Genomic DNA, 13,694 nt, shown 5'->3' with positions numbered 1-13,694 from the left:
TGCGGTGAAAGATACAAAATATCAGAAAAGTGTCGTGCAAAGATCTTCGCGTATAGTCAACGAGTGTCGAAATTGTGCGTCGCGCGGTAAAACAGTGGAAGTAACAACAATTATGCGTTAAGAATGCTAACCATGAAAATTTCAAGACGATGGATATTACAGTTACTGGTAGCCGGATCAGCCATCTATGGTATACTAGCTGCTGCGCACACCGAAGAATCTACGAAGGCTACAACGTTAAACGACCAACGGATACATCCTCTCGGTGAGTTCAATGCTTCGCAGGAATCGCAAGAGGAAAACAACCGCCTGCAGACGCTTACGATTAAACGACGTCGTCACGTCGTTCTCGTACATATACGTAGATACAACAGCGGATGAGCTCACGCACCGTTTTATACCTATATACGGCGTATACCGCCTACCTGTGAGAAACGTTGCGCTGTTTTAGCGAATCGATTTTCCTAAAAATAACGCGAAAATTATCCAACCGTTCGAGAGGCTTTTGCATTTCTTTGAATCGGTTAGGTACACGGTTTGTCAAAACTTGCTTTTCACACGAGGATTCCTTCTCGCGCATGCAAACGTTTCCGTCATACTTACAAGCTATAAATAGCACAGACGCTTTCGCCGCACATATGGATATTATTAATTGCCACCAGGGTAGGGTAATTATATATATACTCGTATATACGCTTCAAAAGTTGTGGCGATAATTGCTAGAGAATTGATATAATCACAGGCGCGTAACTCGGAAATTGTCCGACCGTGTACTTGACGCACGTGTACGCGCACCCGAACAGATTGCTTGTTATAGTTAAATTTGATGGGCGTATTCGCGTAAATTCGGTTATCCGAGCAGTATCCGCAGCAACAGGTCTGCTTTTGCGATCCTAATTGCGCTCCAGCTTAACGGAAAAAGTCACAAATTCTTTCCCAGTTTCTTGAGCCGCTCCTCGGATTGCAAAACGAATTCCCGCACCGATATCCACGTGGGATATACAGGGACTATACTGTTACGTGTTGTACCGTTATAGGTGCATGTATTGCGAGCTCCGATTATCGATACTCAAATCCGGAATGAAACTGCGTAGTATTTTGAGGCACTTAAACCAAGCTTGGTACAATTGGACGGCCTGCCAAAGTATAACCAATCACCTATAAGTTATGTACAATGTACATTATACGTACATAATATCGACAATGTTACGAGAATTTCCCATACAACCTCCAAGTTCTCCGTTTTGATGCCATTTCGGATGCGGATATATTTGATCGATGGATATTGATTCTCTTCTCCAATCATGCGATAATACATCATACATCCGAGAATATATTATATACTACATATAGCTATTCGCCTGTCTGTGATTCACTCGAATGCTTGTATTACTCATGCGTAGGTATACCTCTATACGGCTGCTCCTCCTGCCGCGTTTATTATACCTGCACTTCTGCGCATAGGCCTGTATACCTGATCCATCCCTTGCCTAAAATCCGGTATATTGCTGTCAGAGCTTAAGAATGCGGTTCCTGCGAGTAGAAGACGATGACAAACAAGCTCCTCGTATCACGTTTTTTACTATGAATACACGTACGGGTTTCGAGATATTTGTAGTTTCTCCCCGTCAAATCAGCTGCGTACGTATAACACAATTTTGGAATTACAAATAAATTTGGTGTGCGGCAACAAATGGTCGAACTTTGATCGATGCCGTTACGTACGCCTATGGAAAATTCTAGTCGAACGAAAACCCTCATTAGTCCCCTCGCAGGCGAATTCATTGGATTGTACCGGAACGGTGACTTGGTCTACATTTCTTCTGCATCACGGCCAAGCCACCGATGAGAACACGTAATTTTGCTCATAAATTATCGCTGCAATAATACAAGAATTCGCAACAAGATCGTACATTTTTTCATCACAAAATGAACGTAGCCATGCACCTATAAAAATCCAACGTACCGTAGGCTCCGGGATTTAACCGCAGGCGAGAAAATTGAGCAGGTACAAACGTATGCCTACATACACGCAACTTTTTCACAAAATGTAGTTCTCGGTCGCAAGTTTGACGGCACAGACAGTGGCATATATACGTATAGTATACGGTATTTACGACCGCTGTACGAATATTTTGCTTGTTTTCACTTCTCTGCAGTGCATACAGAGGTGTGTAAACTTACCGAGATACAAAGATCCTGCATGTATTTTCTATACGATATGATAGTACAGTGCGCTATCACGGGTGACAACTTTCACCAGAACCGATTACAAGAAGGAGACGAGCTTTCTTTTCTACCTATCAAACCGCGTGAATTATAAATCTATGTGTGCGTTCGTGCGTGCGTGCGTGCGTGTGTGAGTGTGTGTTTGTGCGTGTGCGCGCGCGCCTATATACATATATCGCAAATCGGGCAGCCTGTGTGTTTTTATGACGCGCGGTATTTCGACAGTCTTGACTTGGGTGGTTTAGAATAAAATGAAAACAAATTACCTTTATAAGAATAAAAATAAAACATCCGTCTCTGTCCGATTTCAAAAATGAAAACTCGTACCTACACGCTATTCGTGGCGGCATCATACTCATACGTATAGAACATTTTTTTCTTTACCGCAGCTGACAATGACGTGCCTGGTGTCCGACCGTTGCGCACGACCGTCCCAAGCCACGAGACATCAAGGGAACAAGTTCATACTGCGACGGTAGGAAGTGACGACGTACTGCCCACGTATCCTTCGAGCGGGAACCAGAAAGCTTTGGCAACGGGCAATGTCAGAGGAAACGGAAACGAAGTCAAATATCTACTACCGTCAACGGTAACGACGACTGCCGCGTATGCGCCGTCGATTAATGCGACAAGAATAGCCAGCGAGCAAGCTGATTCGAAGGAGACACGGGTAGCATCCTCCGAGAACCCGGCTAAAGATGGCCCAGAATTTACAACAGAATCAAGGGGCCGCGCCATGCAGGGAAATAGCATCGGTGTACAAGGTGAGGGAAACACGGATACGAGAAATTCACTGCACGACAACATAACGGATTTAAGTGACGTCAGCATGGACGAGGATGACAAAGACATCGAGGGTGGGGAGTATTTGGCGAGTAGAAACGTATCCGGGTTAAACTTTCACGCGGATGCGTCCGGACCTGTTGAGCTGTCACCTGTTCAGGGTGCGGAGGTGAGATGTACCCGAGGCAACGAGACGTACGCGCCTGGATCGCATGTGTACGGAAATTGCGAGGAGCGATGCGTATGTAGCAACGACGGAAAAATCACTGATTGTCGGCCACTTACTTGTGCGCCCCCATTTTTCCGCGCTGGAAGAGAAATCGGGGATCCCCTCTGTCAAGAGAACTCAATACCAGGCAATCCCTGTTGCGTTGCGATAGTATGCGCTCAAGACTCGGGTATTTATGACTACCTCAAGTTATACCTTTATAACGCTAGACTGACCCGTAACAATTGTATATTATGATATTTCTTCTCGAACCGCCGACCCCTAAAACCGTTTGTTGTTTCATCCTGCCTGTATTAAAAGATGAGCCTCGACGGAGCATCGCCTTTGAATATTTCCCATTTGGTTCGTAACAAAAGCATAATCGATTTCTTCCAATGAGCGGTGAATAATTCTGTTTCCAAGCAATGAATCGCGGTAAAACCTCGATTAACCGGGTGCGGTTCGTCCGGTTCGAGTGCGGATTAACCGGTCTTGCTGCGAAATATTTCGTTGCTGTTTTCACTTCTTAGAATCCGCATTATCGCCGATAGAATGGACGACATGTATTCCCGAGGAGTACACGCAAGGAGGTGGATACTGACGGATCGATATCCGTAGACTTTTCAAAGCCAGTCTAAAAACAAAAGTGTTAAACGTCTTCTTTTTAGTGATAAAATGACGGTAGAATCATTATGAATAACACCTTTTTATTAATACAATATTGCTACCGTGAAACTTGCAGTGTCAATCATTGGCAGAATCGATCTACATTTTCCGATTTTACAAAACATAAATACACTTTCGTTATCGTATTTGGATCCTCCGTGGATTTCATTTATCGGGGACGCACCCGGTCCCATTCGCCCCGGTTAAACGAGGCGGTTCACCGGGTACTCGAAATTCATTGATAGGCCAAGTATGCTGTACCGAACACCCTGGTATATTGAAAGAAAAAATTATCAAGTGAGAAAAGACGTCGCTCTATCCGATCGATCATTGACATTTCCCATCTAATTAACCGCCCCAGGCGGCACACTTGTCTACACGGCGATTATCATCCAATTAATCAAGCCCGGCATAATATCTTAACCGACGACAAAATTTAGCTTACAATTAGAATTTGCATTAAATCGACGTAACGGACGGACTATTCATCTGATACGTGGTAGCGACTAGGTCGACGAGCTTATATTATGCCATATGTTATGTATGCATGTAAATTATAGACATATAACGTTATACATATACTTGCATTCCTGTATATGCAACTACAGAAACGGAGCCGGAGGAATTCTGCTACCTGGGCAACAATACCGTGCCAAGGGGTGGCACCGTCGAGGACGGATGCTCGCAGGTATGCGTATGCGAGGCCCGAGGAAAGCTCAAGTGTCGGCCGAGATGCCCTTCGAATTCGACGTCAACGTCAATGGCGACGATGATGGCATCGAGCGCGAACCAACCCGACAAGTGTGTCCCCGTACCCGATCCCAGGGACACCTGCTGTACGATCACTCTCTGCGACGTGACTCTCGGCGACCACGAGATCAAGTCTGACTTACCGTCGGCGGAGCCGTACGATAATCTTACGAAGATAGAGGCGGTAAACTCGACTGCAATGAAACTATTTTTTTCCAATAATACGACACCGCAGAACGTCACGATTCAACTGTCAACGGATAACGTTCTTTGGAGGTCGGAGAAACTCCGTGAAGGTATGCAGACTTGACGACGTAGATCTCTCTGCGTTTTCACCGTGGCGAATACGTTGGGTGCAAAACATTTATGCCGCACCCACGGTATTATATTTTTATACCGTTTGCGTCCAAATCGTTCGGAATCATTCCCCGAGTCGCTTTACTCGTCGGTACGAATTTTTAATTGTACAGAGCCGTACGAAGTTGGGCGATAGCGGTAGGTGCAACGCAACTGCAGCGGTTCGTGTGATTCACACCAAATTGTAACGCAATTTTCAGATAGCATCATCGGAGGTTTGGAGCCCTCGCGCAACTACTACGTTCGAGTGATCGACGGGGCGGGTAATCGGCCGATTGCGACGCCCCTGCAAGTCAACCTACCAGGTCTGTCGAACGCGGGCCCTGCAACAACCGGTATCGATAGTAAAGGAACTGAGACAGCTGGCGTCTGCAATCACCGGGGTACGTCGTACAAAATCGGTGCCGAATGGTACGACGAGTGCATATCGTTCTGCACTTGCACCGGAGACGTTCAAGGGATTGGCCCAAAAACGGAATGCGCGACCATCGAGTGTCCGACCGACTTTGGTCTCGACGTGCTGGACCCGAATTGCCTTGACTGGGAGTCGGTGCCGGCAGATTTCGTGCCGGTAGCGCCCCGTTGTTGCTCCCAAGAGGTTAGGTGCAAGAATAACGGCTCCTGCCTTTACCAGGATAAGATGTACAACAACTGGAGTCAGATACCGACGAGCGTAACCGGATGCGACAAGAGATGTTACTGCGACATGGGAAATGTATCCTGTCAACCGGCGTGCCCACCCGTCCCAGCATTGCCGCCAACGAATCTCGACTGCCCACCGACTCACGCATCGCTGAGACATCTCCCCGAGGACAAGTGCTGCTTGCACTGGGTATGCGGAAACCCCTCCGAGGCCTCGTTGCCCCCAACGATCGGTAAGTTTTAAGTATCCGTGACTTTCGACTGGATAAATTATACATATACCTCACCTGCACCCATAAGTATAAGATCATGCTTAGGTACAAGTTCCACGGTGTCTCGTGTATACAGTCCACATGGCAATACACTTGGACATGCGCGCACGTCGCGATACGGTCTCTTGCACGCGAGTGATTATAATACATGATTATCATAAGTAGTAGTCGTATGGTACAAGGATCGATCGCCGCGAAAACTATACTCATACAAACACGCACACGCGCGCACACATCAATATATCATACTACCCCAGTGACGTGTACACCCGTTGCAAGGGTGTACGCAATAAGGATCATTGTAACAAGCATAACCTCTGACAACTGCAACCGTGACCGATTACCCCGACTCTTCTGTGACAATTGTGGACTTTGCTTATTCCAGGAAGGAACGGTACGTCAACGTATCCCGGCCCCTTTGCCACAGACAGTATCGATCAGCAGCAGCCGATTGGCGATAAAATGATACCGGGTATAAGCGAACCGATTGACCAACAGAAATGGACCGTTGTGCAGGGATTGTCGGATCGTTACGCAACGATCCCCAGACCAAAATCACACGAGAGTGCGGCAAACTTCGACTCGATTATTAACCCCGACTCGACCGACGATCACGGACTAATCCACTACCCAATGGACCCGGGTCACCCGACGTCACACACCACCGTTACGGCCATACCATTGACGTCCGCACCGCCCACGCCCCCACCTTACCACGGGCCCTATGACCCGAATTTCGTACCGACGCAAACTTTCGTAGAGGGCATCTTTCCATTGACGCCGCGGACCCACGTTAAAGCGAACCACCCGCCGATACAGGTCCCCAAGGACAAGTTGAAATCGAGGACGGAATCGAAGAAACCTGTCGAACTTATGAAACCGATCAAAGACGCGACGGCGGCCGCGGGTGGTGTAACGCGTTTCGCTCCCCCAACAACTTCAGAGATGTATGCAAATCTGTCGCAATTGATTCCAACAATGGATAAAATTTCACCCACATCGGCGGCGGCGACGACGAGTTCGCAAGACGCGCCTGGAAAGACGACCGCCCTGGTTTCGCCCCCCGACGATAAAAGCAGTTACACTTCGTTTAGCCACCGCCTGCGCGGGCCCAACCTAATTCCCGCAGCACCTCTCAATAACGGCGTAGTCGTGCCACATTTTCAAAATCACCGCGAGGCCGCGATCTACCAAGGCACGTCGCCTTCTACGCAGGCCGCAGGCAGTACCACAGCCGCGAAGTTCGACGTGCCGAAAACCGTCGCACCTCACGATCGATGGAACGACGACTCGCAATCAGCCGCGAGGGTTCCGGTAGCCGATAATCGATTTCACCCCATTCCTAGTACAAAACCTTCACGCGTAGCGTACCTTGGAAATTCGACACCCAATCTGCTCCCGTACGGGCCAGGTATCCTACATCCGAATACTCGCAACTTGCCCGAAGAGTTGTATAGCTTGATTAATCTCCGTCATCCTGGTCTGGTACGGCTGGAGGAATACCCGCACGGCGGTGATCAAAATCTTTACGACACGGCGATGGATCTGGGCGCGGGAGCAGAGGGACAACGCGAGTACGACGGGGTGTCGTACCGACCTGGCCCTTTGCAATATTTCAACCCTCGTGAAATTACCGAGACAGGCGGCGAATACGATGTACGCCAAAGCTCCGAGCTACCCAGCGAGGCCCGTCGACACATTGAGAAATTATTGCTTCACGTCGCCGAGAAGGATCCAAATCTCGGACCGTTCCAGCGGTACCCTGGGGGCGAAGGGCCGATTCTACGAAGCGGACCGCCGCCGCGCGGCTCGGTGCCGTTCTCCTTACCGCAGGATTCGGGCCAGTTCACCCGACTGAATCACCCGTTCTCCGGCGCAACCATAGTTCACGGCACGAGCTCGTTTCCCGCATCAGGTTCGTTTCGGTACACAGCAAGAGAAATGAAAAATAAAAAAATTGAGAGTTAAAAATAATAATAGTAATAATGTGCTCTCATGCCGTTGCTGCACCCAGACGGGTTCGGAATTACTGCCGCGTGTATACCGCTACTACTGGCAAGCCTCTGACGTTCGACATCCCCAATAGTCACTGCTTGTCGTACCCCAATTGTTGCTCGACACCCGATCAGCTTGCCGACGGTGCTCTACACGCGAGCGCAATTCCATTCGTCGGCGGATCGAAACTCAACGGATACTTTCAATCCATAACTTTCTATGAAATTTGTGCTGCTTGACTATTCTCCTCGTGCGTTGATATAATATTACCCCCTCGTTAAAATCGTACACCCTGCGGCGGCAAAATTACACCGACATATGCATACGCGCCTAATAGCTACCTACAGGTGTAAGACATATGAACATGTGTTACACGTATACAAAATGATCTAAAAAACTAGCAGGTCAGATGAATTGTGTTTTTAGGACTGGACCACGCATTGCCGCCGGGATTTCCTATCCGGGGTCGTCCAGAAATTCAATCCTCATCTGATCAGATCACGGTTCAGACGCTGGAGGCGGTTGCGGAAGATCGTATCAGACTTGTTTTTACCGTCCCTCGTATATTAGTGGGACTTCACGGGAGGGTTGAAGTACGGTATACCAGCGAAAAGATGTGAGTTGCGTATCTTACTAATTTACATGTATGTCATACAGATGCAACATGGCTAAGCTTCTGTTGTGATGCCTCAAATTAATTACCATCATTTGCCAATCGTGTAGGTATAATTTTTTTTTTTTTTTTAAATAACGTACTGCGAAACGCGCGCGTATAGGGTTATTACTGTCAAGCAGTGTATGGAAGTTATAAAATGATAAATTACGCCGAGAGGAAAGACGGTATACGTATTATATCCACGGTCAAACCACCACCGCTACGCAAAGCTGCGTACACCGTGTTCGGTTAAAAATAATCTGTGTATTCTCTCGATAAACTGATAACACTAAAAAACAGGCCTTCGCATTATCGACTTTTATTCTTCGAATGAACAACGTTACTGGGTGTAGTAACGTGGAAATTTTTGCATCATGACGCGACCGTCGTAGCTCGTTAGCACCGCGCATATTATACGGTATATTGTACATGATGGACAATTTTATTAAATTTCTAAAGGAACACCGACCCATCGACGTGGAAATCCCAAATATTCACGCCGCCCGACGATCTGATAGCAACGCAACAGCTGGAATTCGAATTGGGTGACCTAGTACCGTCTACCGAGTATAAGGTCATGGTGACGGTGAAGCTACGCGACTTGTCAAACAGCCCGATCAGCAAGATATACAGTGTGGTCACCCTGGAGGCAGAGAACACTGACGTAGTAACGCTTCCTCCGCAAATACCGACTGATGCCGAACTGACGGTCGCTGAAACAAACTCAACGTGGGCCAACATCGTCTGGAGAAAGTTTACCGAGTACGAGCTACAGTTCATCGACGGCGTCCAACTCCGGTATAAGGAAATCGCTGGCAAGGTCTACGCCGCCACCCCGCTGATTCACAGGGCCGTGACGAGCTACGTCCTTGAAAATTTGAAACCTTCAGCGACCTATCAAGTTGAAATATACTTCATACCTTTCCCTGGCCAACCTAACGAACTAGTCAGTGAAAAATCGGTACGTATGATAATCTATTAATTATGCGGGTATTCCAACGGTCGTGACCCGGTAAGCCGAGGCGCAAAGGCTTTTCGTGCAGTGCGCGTGCCCTTCGTATACTCGACCGATTGATAATAATTTACATTATAACAGGTACAGGCCTGCAAGCTGGTGTGCTGGTCAGTCCGAATACGTATGATTTCAGGCAGATTCGAAAAAAGATCGTGAAAGAAGCTTCACTCTCAAGTTTTTGTATGTTTTGTCTTTAAATGAGGCGAAAACAAAGAGTTGAAATAGCAAAACTTCCGTCACGTTACATGACACGCATTGGGTCGCACATTACGGGTAGAAAAATTCGCTCCAACCATTTTGACCGTTATATATTTTTTGACAGTGCACGCGTTTACACGTATGATAAACTTGCAACATCAGCTCGTATAATATACACATGGTATGTAACCGTACAGATCGCCACACATTATTCCAGATCAACTTCACCACGAGCTCAGCGCCGGATCCGTACGCCTTCGATATCAATGTTGCGATAAAAGGCATAAAATCAACGGAGGTGGAAGTCGCTTGGAAGGGTGTGCCCTATCCGGAGGACAAGTACGTGAACATATATCGAGCAATCTACCAGAGCGATACAGGGAAGGAAGATACCAGCACGTTCAAAATAGCCAAGCGGGACTCGCCTGCTAAAACGACAATAGGCGAACTCAAGCCAGGGACCCATTACCGCCTGTGGATCGAAGTGTACCTCACTAACGGCAGGATAAAGAAAAGCAACGTGCAAGACTTTGTTACGAAGCCTGGGATCCCTATGTCCGCCGGTGTTTTGCAACAACAAGGTTAGAAGCTAGGCTTTGTAATGTCGCGAAACAGATCCGAGCGCACATACGCCAGATATAACGTGCGAATCATCGTGCATTATCCACACATAGGTATGGAACGAAATGCTTTTGCATTCGCTATACCCTGAGTTTTGGATTGGTGCATTTTTTCTGTTCAAATTTATAGAATCTCTATAACAGCAAGTTCAACTGCAGGCTGTGCAGTCTATTCTACTGCTCATAAAAGTCGAGGCTTGATTACTGGCCGCGTTATCATGGAATTTTTCGAGTCACAAGTAACGTACGCTACCGAATTGCAGCAGTTTGAAAAGCATGCCCGTACGTGCCGGTCCCTGGCTACATCGTCACGGATCATTACAAATATAACGTACAGGGTGGGCCCCGAAGAGAGAAAAAAAAAAAAGGAACCACCCTGTCGATTTCTATTCCATGTAATTGTTGTACCCAGCTGCAAATAGATAACGTATTTAGCGCGAATGTGGTATACGGTATGTTACAATTTCGTGTTGCAGGAAAACTGGCCACGCAGTTCCCGCTGCACGAGGGTGACTACTACGGTCCTCTTGTTATTGTCGCGATCGTCGCGTCTCTTGCTATTTTGTCAACGCTCATTTTACTTATGATGCTGATGAAAAGACGCACCAGCAGCAAGGCGGACATCTCGCCGCGGAAATCAACCGCCGCTTACGATAATCCCTCCTACAAGGTAGAAATACAACAAGAAACTATGGGTAATCAATCACTTTTATACATGTATCACCTTTATACATTATATACAACTCCGCCTTCTCATATACATATAGGATATCGTGCAAGGTCAACACTGACCTTTCACATTTCGTGAAGTTATTCAACGCCCTGTTTCGAGCTGTCCGTATTATACACCTATCGTATGCATGTACACACATGCATACATCCGTGCGTGCATACATTAATTTCCGCGTGGGTGATTTTTTTCGAAACTGGTACACTCTTGGCCCACAAGGCACTTTTCTTTTGCAGTAATTCTCCGATACGATAAGACGCGTCGTAGTAGATTTACCCTAATTTTTCTCGATTCTCCGACTCACCTGTTCAGCTCTATGAAAGCGCTGACATGAAATTTTCGAAAAAAAAAAAAAAATAAAAATAACAAAAATGCTGCATTTCTATTCGTTGAAAATATGATGTTTTTGTACAGGAAGTATTCGATAAGAGAAAATTGTTTCCAATCTATAGATTGAACAATGTCTACAAAATTAATGCGCAAGCGCGAGGTCAGAAGGGTGCGTGAAATTTTTTAAAAATTATACGCGGTATAGTCTGACGTTTGTTGACAGGCATACGAAGAACAAGTTTATAGAGAAATAGAAAGCCAGCAGGTCAAGAGAAGTGTCAGGATTCAGAGTCATCGTCCGTAATGTGGCTGAAGTTAGTTGAAACAAAAATTACTATTTCGCACCTTCAGAATAACTGAATAATTTGAATTTGAAAAAACTGACTATATGTCAATGCTGTATTTAACGGTTTGATAAATTTCAGTGAATTCCAGAGTCACAAAATAAGAAATTGCGTATTATAAAAATGCATCATTACGGTAACGTCGCAAACTTCAGCCTGATCACCCCCACGTGCATATTTGCCAATACGTTTGTACCAATTACCTGATCATTTTATCTCTTCAGACTTATAGTGTGTGTATATTGAATTTGTTATATATTTATATATGGTGTATGTACATATGTTTTAATTTGCACACCCGCAGACTTGTGAGAATGCAACGCCATCGGTAAGCTGCAACGGGCACGAGATAGAAACTGAAACGATTCGGTGAATAGTCAACACCGTGCCAAGAAGTTTTTTCTGCCCTCTGTTCTCCCCGCCCCTCTTCGCAAGAATTTGTGTCGAGTTGTTGAATTACATATCAACCACCATTTATTTATTGTCCGATCGGCGGTTCGATGGGACAAACCGTCGACGTTCGTAATAATTATTACACAGTTGTGACTCTCGATACAATATACGTTATACATATTATATAAATATACCTAAGTTTAGCACCTATGCATACGTTATCCATACGATATAATGCAAGTGTCGATGCGAGGTTTTGTAATATAAAAACTGATAATTGTATATACATACGCATGAAAAGTGCCAATTGAAATCAAATGAAATACGCGTGAAAGTTTTAATTAATTCTATTTTAGATGATTCGACAGGATCCCCATTCCCCGTCAGCAAAAATGTAAACGAACTCCTTTCAATAATACGCTACACAGTTTGAAATTATATTTCAAGGTAAATTGTTCGTTTCCGGGCGAACGGTATAAAACCTGCAGGTTGCGCCCGAACCGAATCTACTAAGTATGATGTACATACAACACACCACTTTTAGGTATCAATTATACATGATTTATAATACCCTGTGCATACAAGCGCGGTTAAAGGTATTCCGTAAGAGTTGCCTCCAGGTCATTGGGCGGAGTGGTTGGTGAAAAACGATCGACGGGCTGGCCATCTTTGTCGACAATAAATTTCGTGAAATTCCACTTGATCGCGTTTCCCAAAAACCCACCCTGTCTTTCCTTCATCCATTTCCACAGCGGATGGGCGCCAGGCCCGTTAACTTTGATCTTTTCAAACATGTCGAACTGCACATTATACGTTCTCGCAAAATTCATTATATCCGTGGACGATCCAGGCTCCTGGCCGTTGAACTGGTCGCAGGGGAAGGCTAATATCTTGAGTTTGTGTGTATCGCGATACTTTTCGTAAAGTTCTTCGAGCTGGGCGTAGTTGCTGTCTGTAAGTCCACACTGACTTGCGACGTTAACGACAATGCAAACAAACCCTTTGTAGATCGAAAGAGATACGTCGTCGCCGCGTATATCCTTCGCGGTGAACTCGTGCATCGAGCCGGCGTTTCTCCAATCCGTGTACTGATCAAAAGTTTCCATCTTGTTCGCGGAGCAACGATCTCGGTCGTTCCTTCGGCATGTCGAGTCCTCGGAAGCTGTATAAACCAGCTCCGTTGTTCCGAGTGACAGGAAAGTAACGAGTATCGCAGTTGGGAGAATCTGCGGAAGCACCGACCTTCCATCCATCCTGGATATGTAATATCGTTGGGTAGGTATTCGATTCGCGAATAGTTACCGTGCAACGTCACGCGCGCACCTATAAAACGAACGGCGCTACCACGAGACGGTCGGTCGTCCGAACGGAATGTCATCGGGAATCGCGATTAACCTCGCAATGCTTACAGTCATTCCCACTCGACCGTCCTCCTCCCACCACCACTTCCGCACGGTAAGCCATCGCAAAGCGCGCAGCCGTGTTCGTCGCATGCTAGCACGTATTT

At 46.4% G+C, this 13,694-nt stretch overlaps 2 protein-coding genes across 2 annotated transcripts; one reads left to right on the top strand and one right to left on the bottom strand.

Annotated features, from left to right (window-relative positions):
- Window positions 1–89: 89 nt before the first annotated feature.
- On the top strand, window positions 90–12,528 carry LOC107223544 (putative epidermal cell surface receptor). The gene is made up of 10 exons (XM_015663245.2): window positions 90–265; window positions 2,619–3,410; window positions 4,495–4,932; window positions 5,194–5,868; window positions 6,293–7,822; window positions 8,329–8,518; window positions 9,017–9,518; window positions 9,988–10,351; window positions 10,867–11,060; window positions 12,099–12,528. Exons 1-10 carry the CDS (start codon window positions 124–126, stop codon window positions 12,165–12,167), a joined length of 4,896 nt encoding a protein of 1,631 aa, XP_015518731.2. The 5' UTR covers window positions 90–123; the 3' UTR covers window positions 12,168–12,528.
- Window positions 12,207–13,581, bottom strand: LOC107223532 (probable phospholipid hydroperoxide glutathione peroxidase). The gene has a single exon (XM_015663226.2). The coding sequence runs from the start codon at window positions 13,438–13,440 to the stop codon at window positions 12,778–12,780; it is 663 nt and encodes a 220-aa protein (XP_015518712.2). The 5' UTR covers window positions 13,441–13,581; the 3' UTR covers window positions 12,207–12,777.
- Window positions 13,582–13,694: the final 113 nt, after the last annotated feature.

Source organism: Neodiprion lecontei, chromosome 7 (genome assembly GCF_021901455.1).
Source record: "Neodiprion lecontei isolate iyNeoLeco1 chromosome 7, iyNeoLeco1.1, whole genome shotgun sequence".
Classification (NCBI taxonomy): Eukaryota; Metazoa; Arthropoda; class Insecta; order Hymenoptera; family Diprionidae; genus Neodiprion; species Neodiprion lecontei.
This window is presented reverse-complemented; position numbering and strand designations above follow the sequence as displayed.

Excerpts from the sequence above, each read along its gene's own strand:
- LOC107223544 (XM_015663245.2), top strand. The coding sequence starts at position 124 with ATGCTAACCATGAAAATTTCAAGACGATGGATATTACAGTTACTGGTA. Across the intron at positions 8,519-9,016 it reads CGGTATACCAGCGAAAAGAT|GAACACCGACCCATCGACGT; the intron begins GTGAGTTGCGTA and ends AAATTTCTAAAG. Across the intron at positions 10,352-10,866 it reads CGGTGTTTTGCAACAACAAG|GAAAACTGGCCACGCAGTTC; the intron begins GTTAGAAGCTAG and ends TTCGTGTTGCAG.
- LOC107223532 (XM_015663226.2), bottom strand. The coding sequence starts at position 13,440 with ATGGATGGAAGGTCGGTGCTTCCGCAGATTCTCCCAACTGCGATACTC.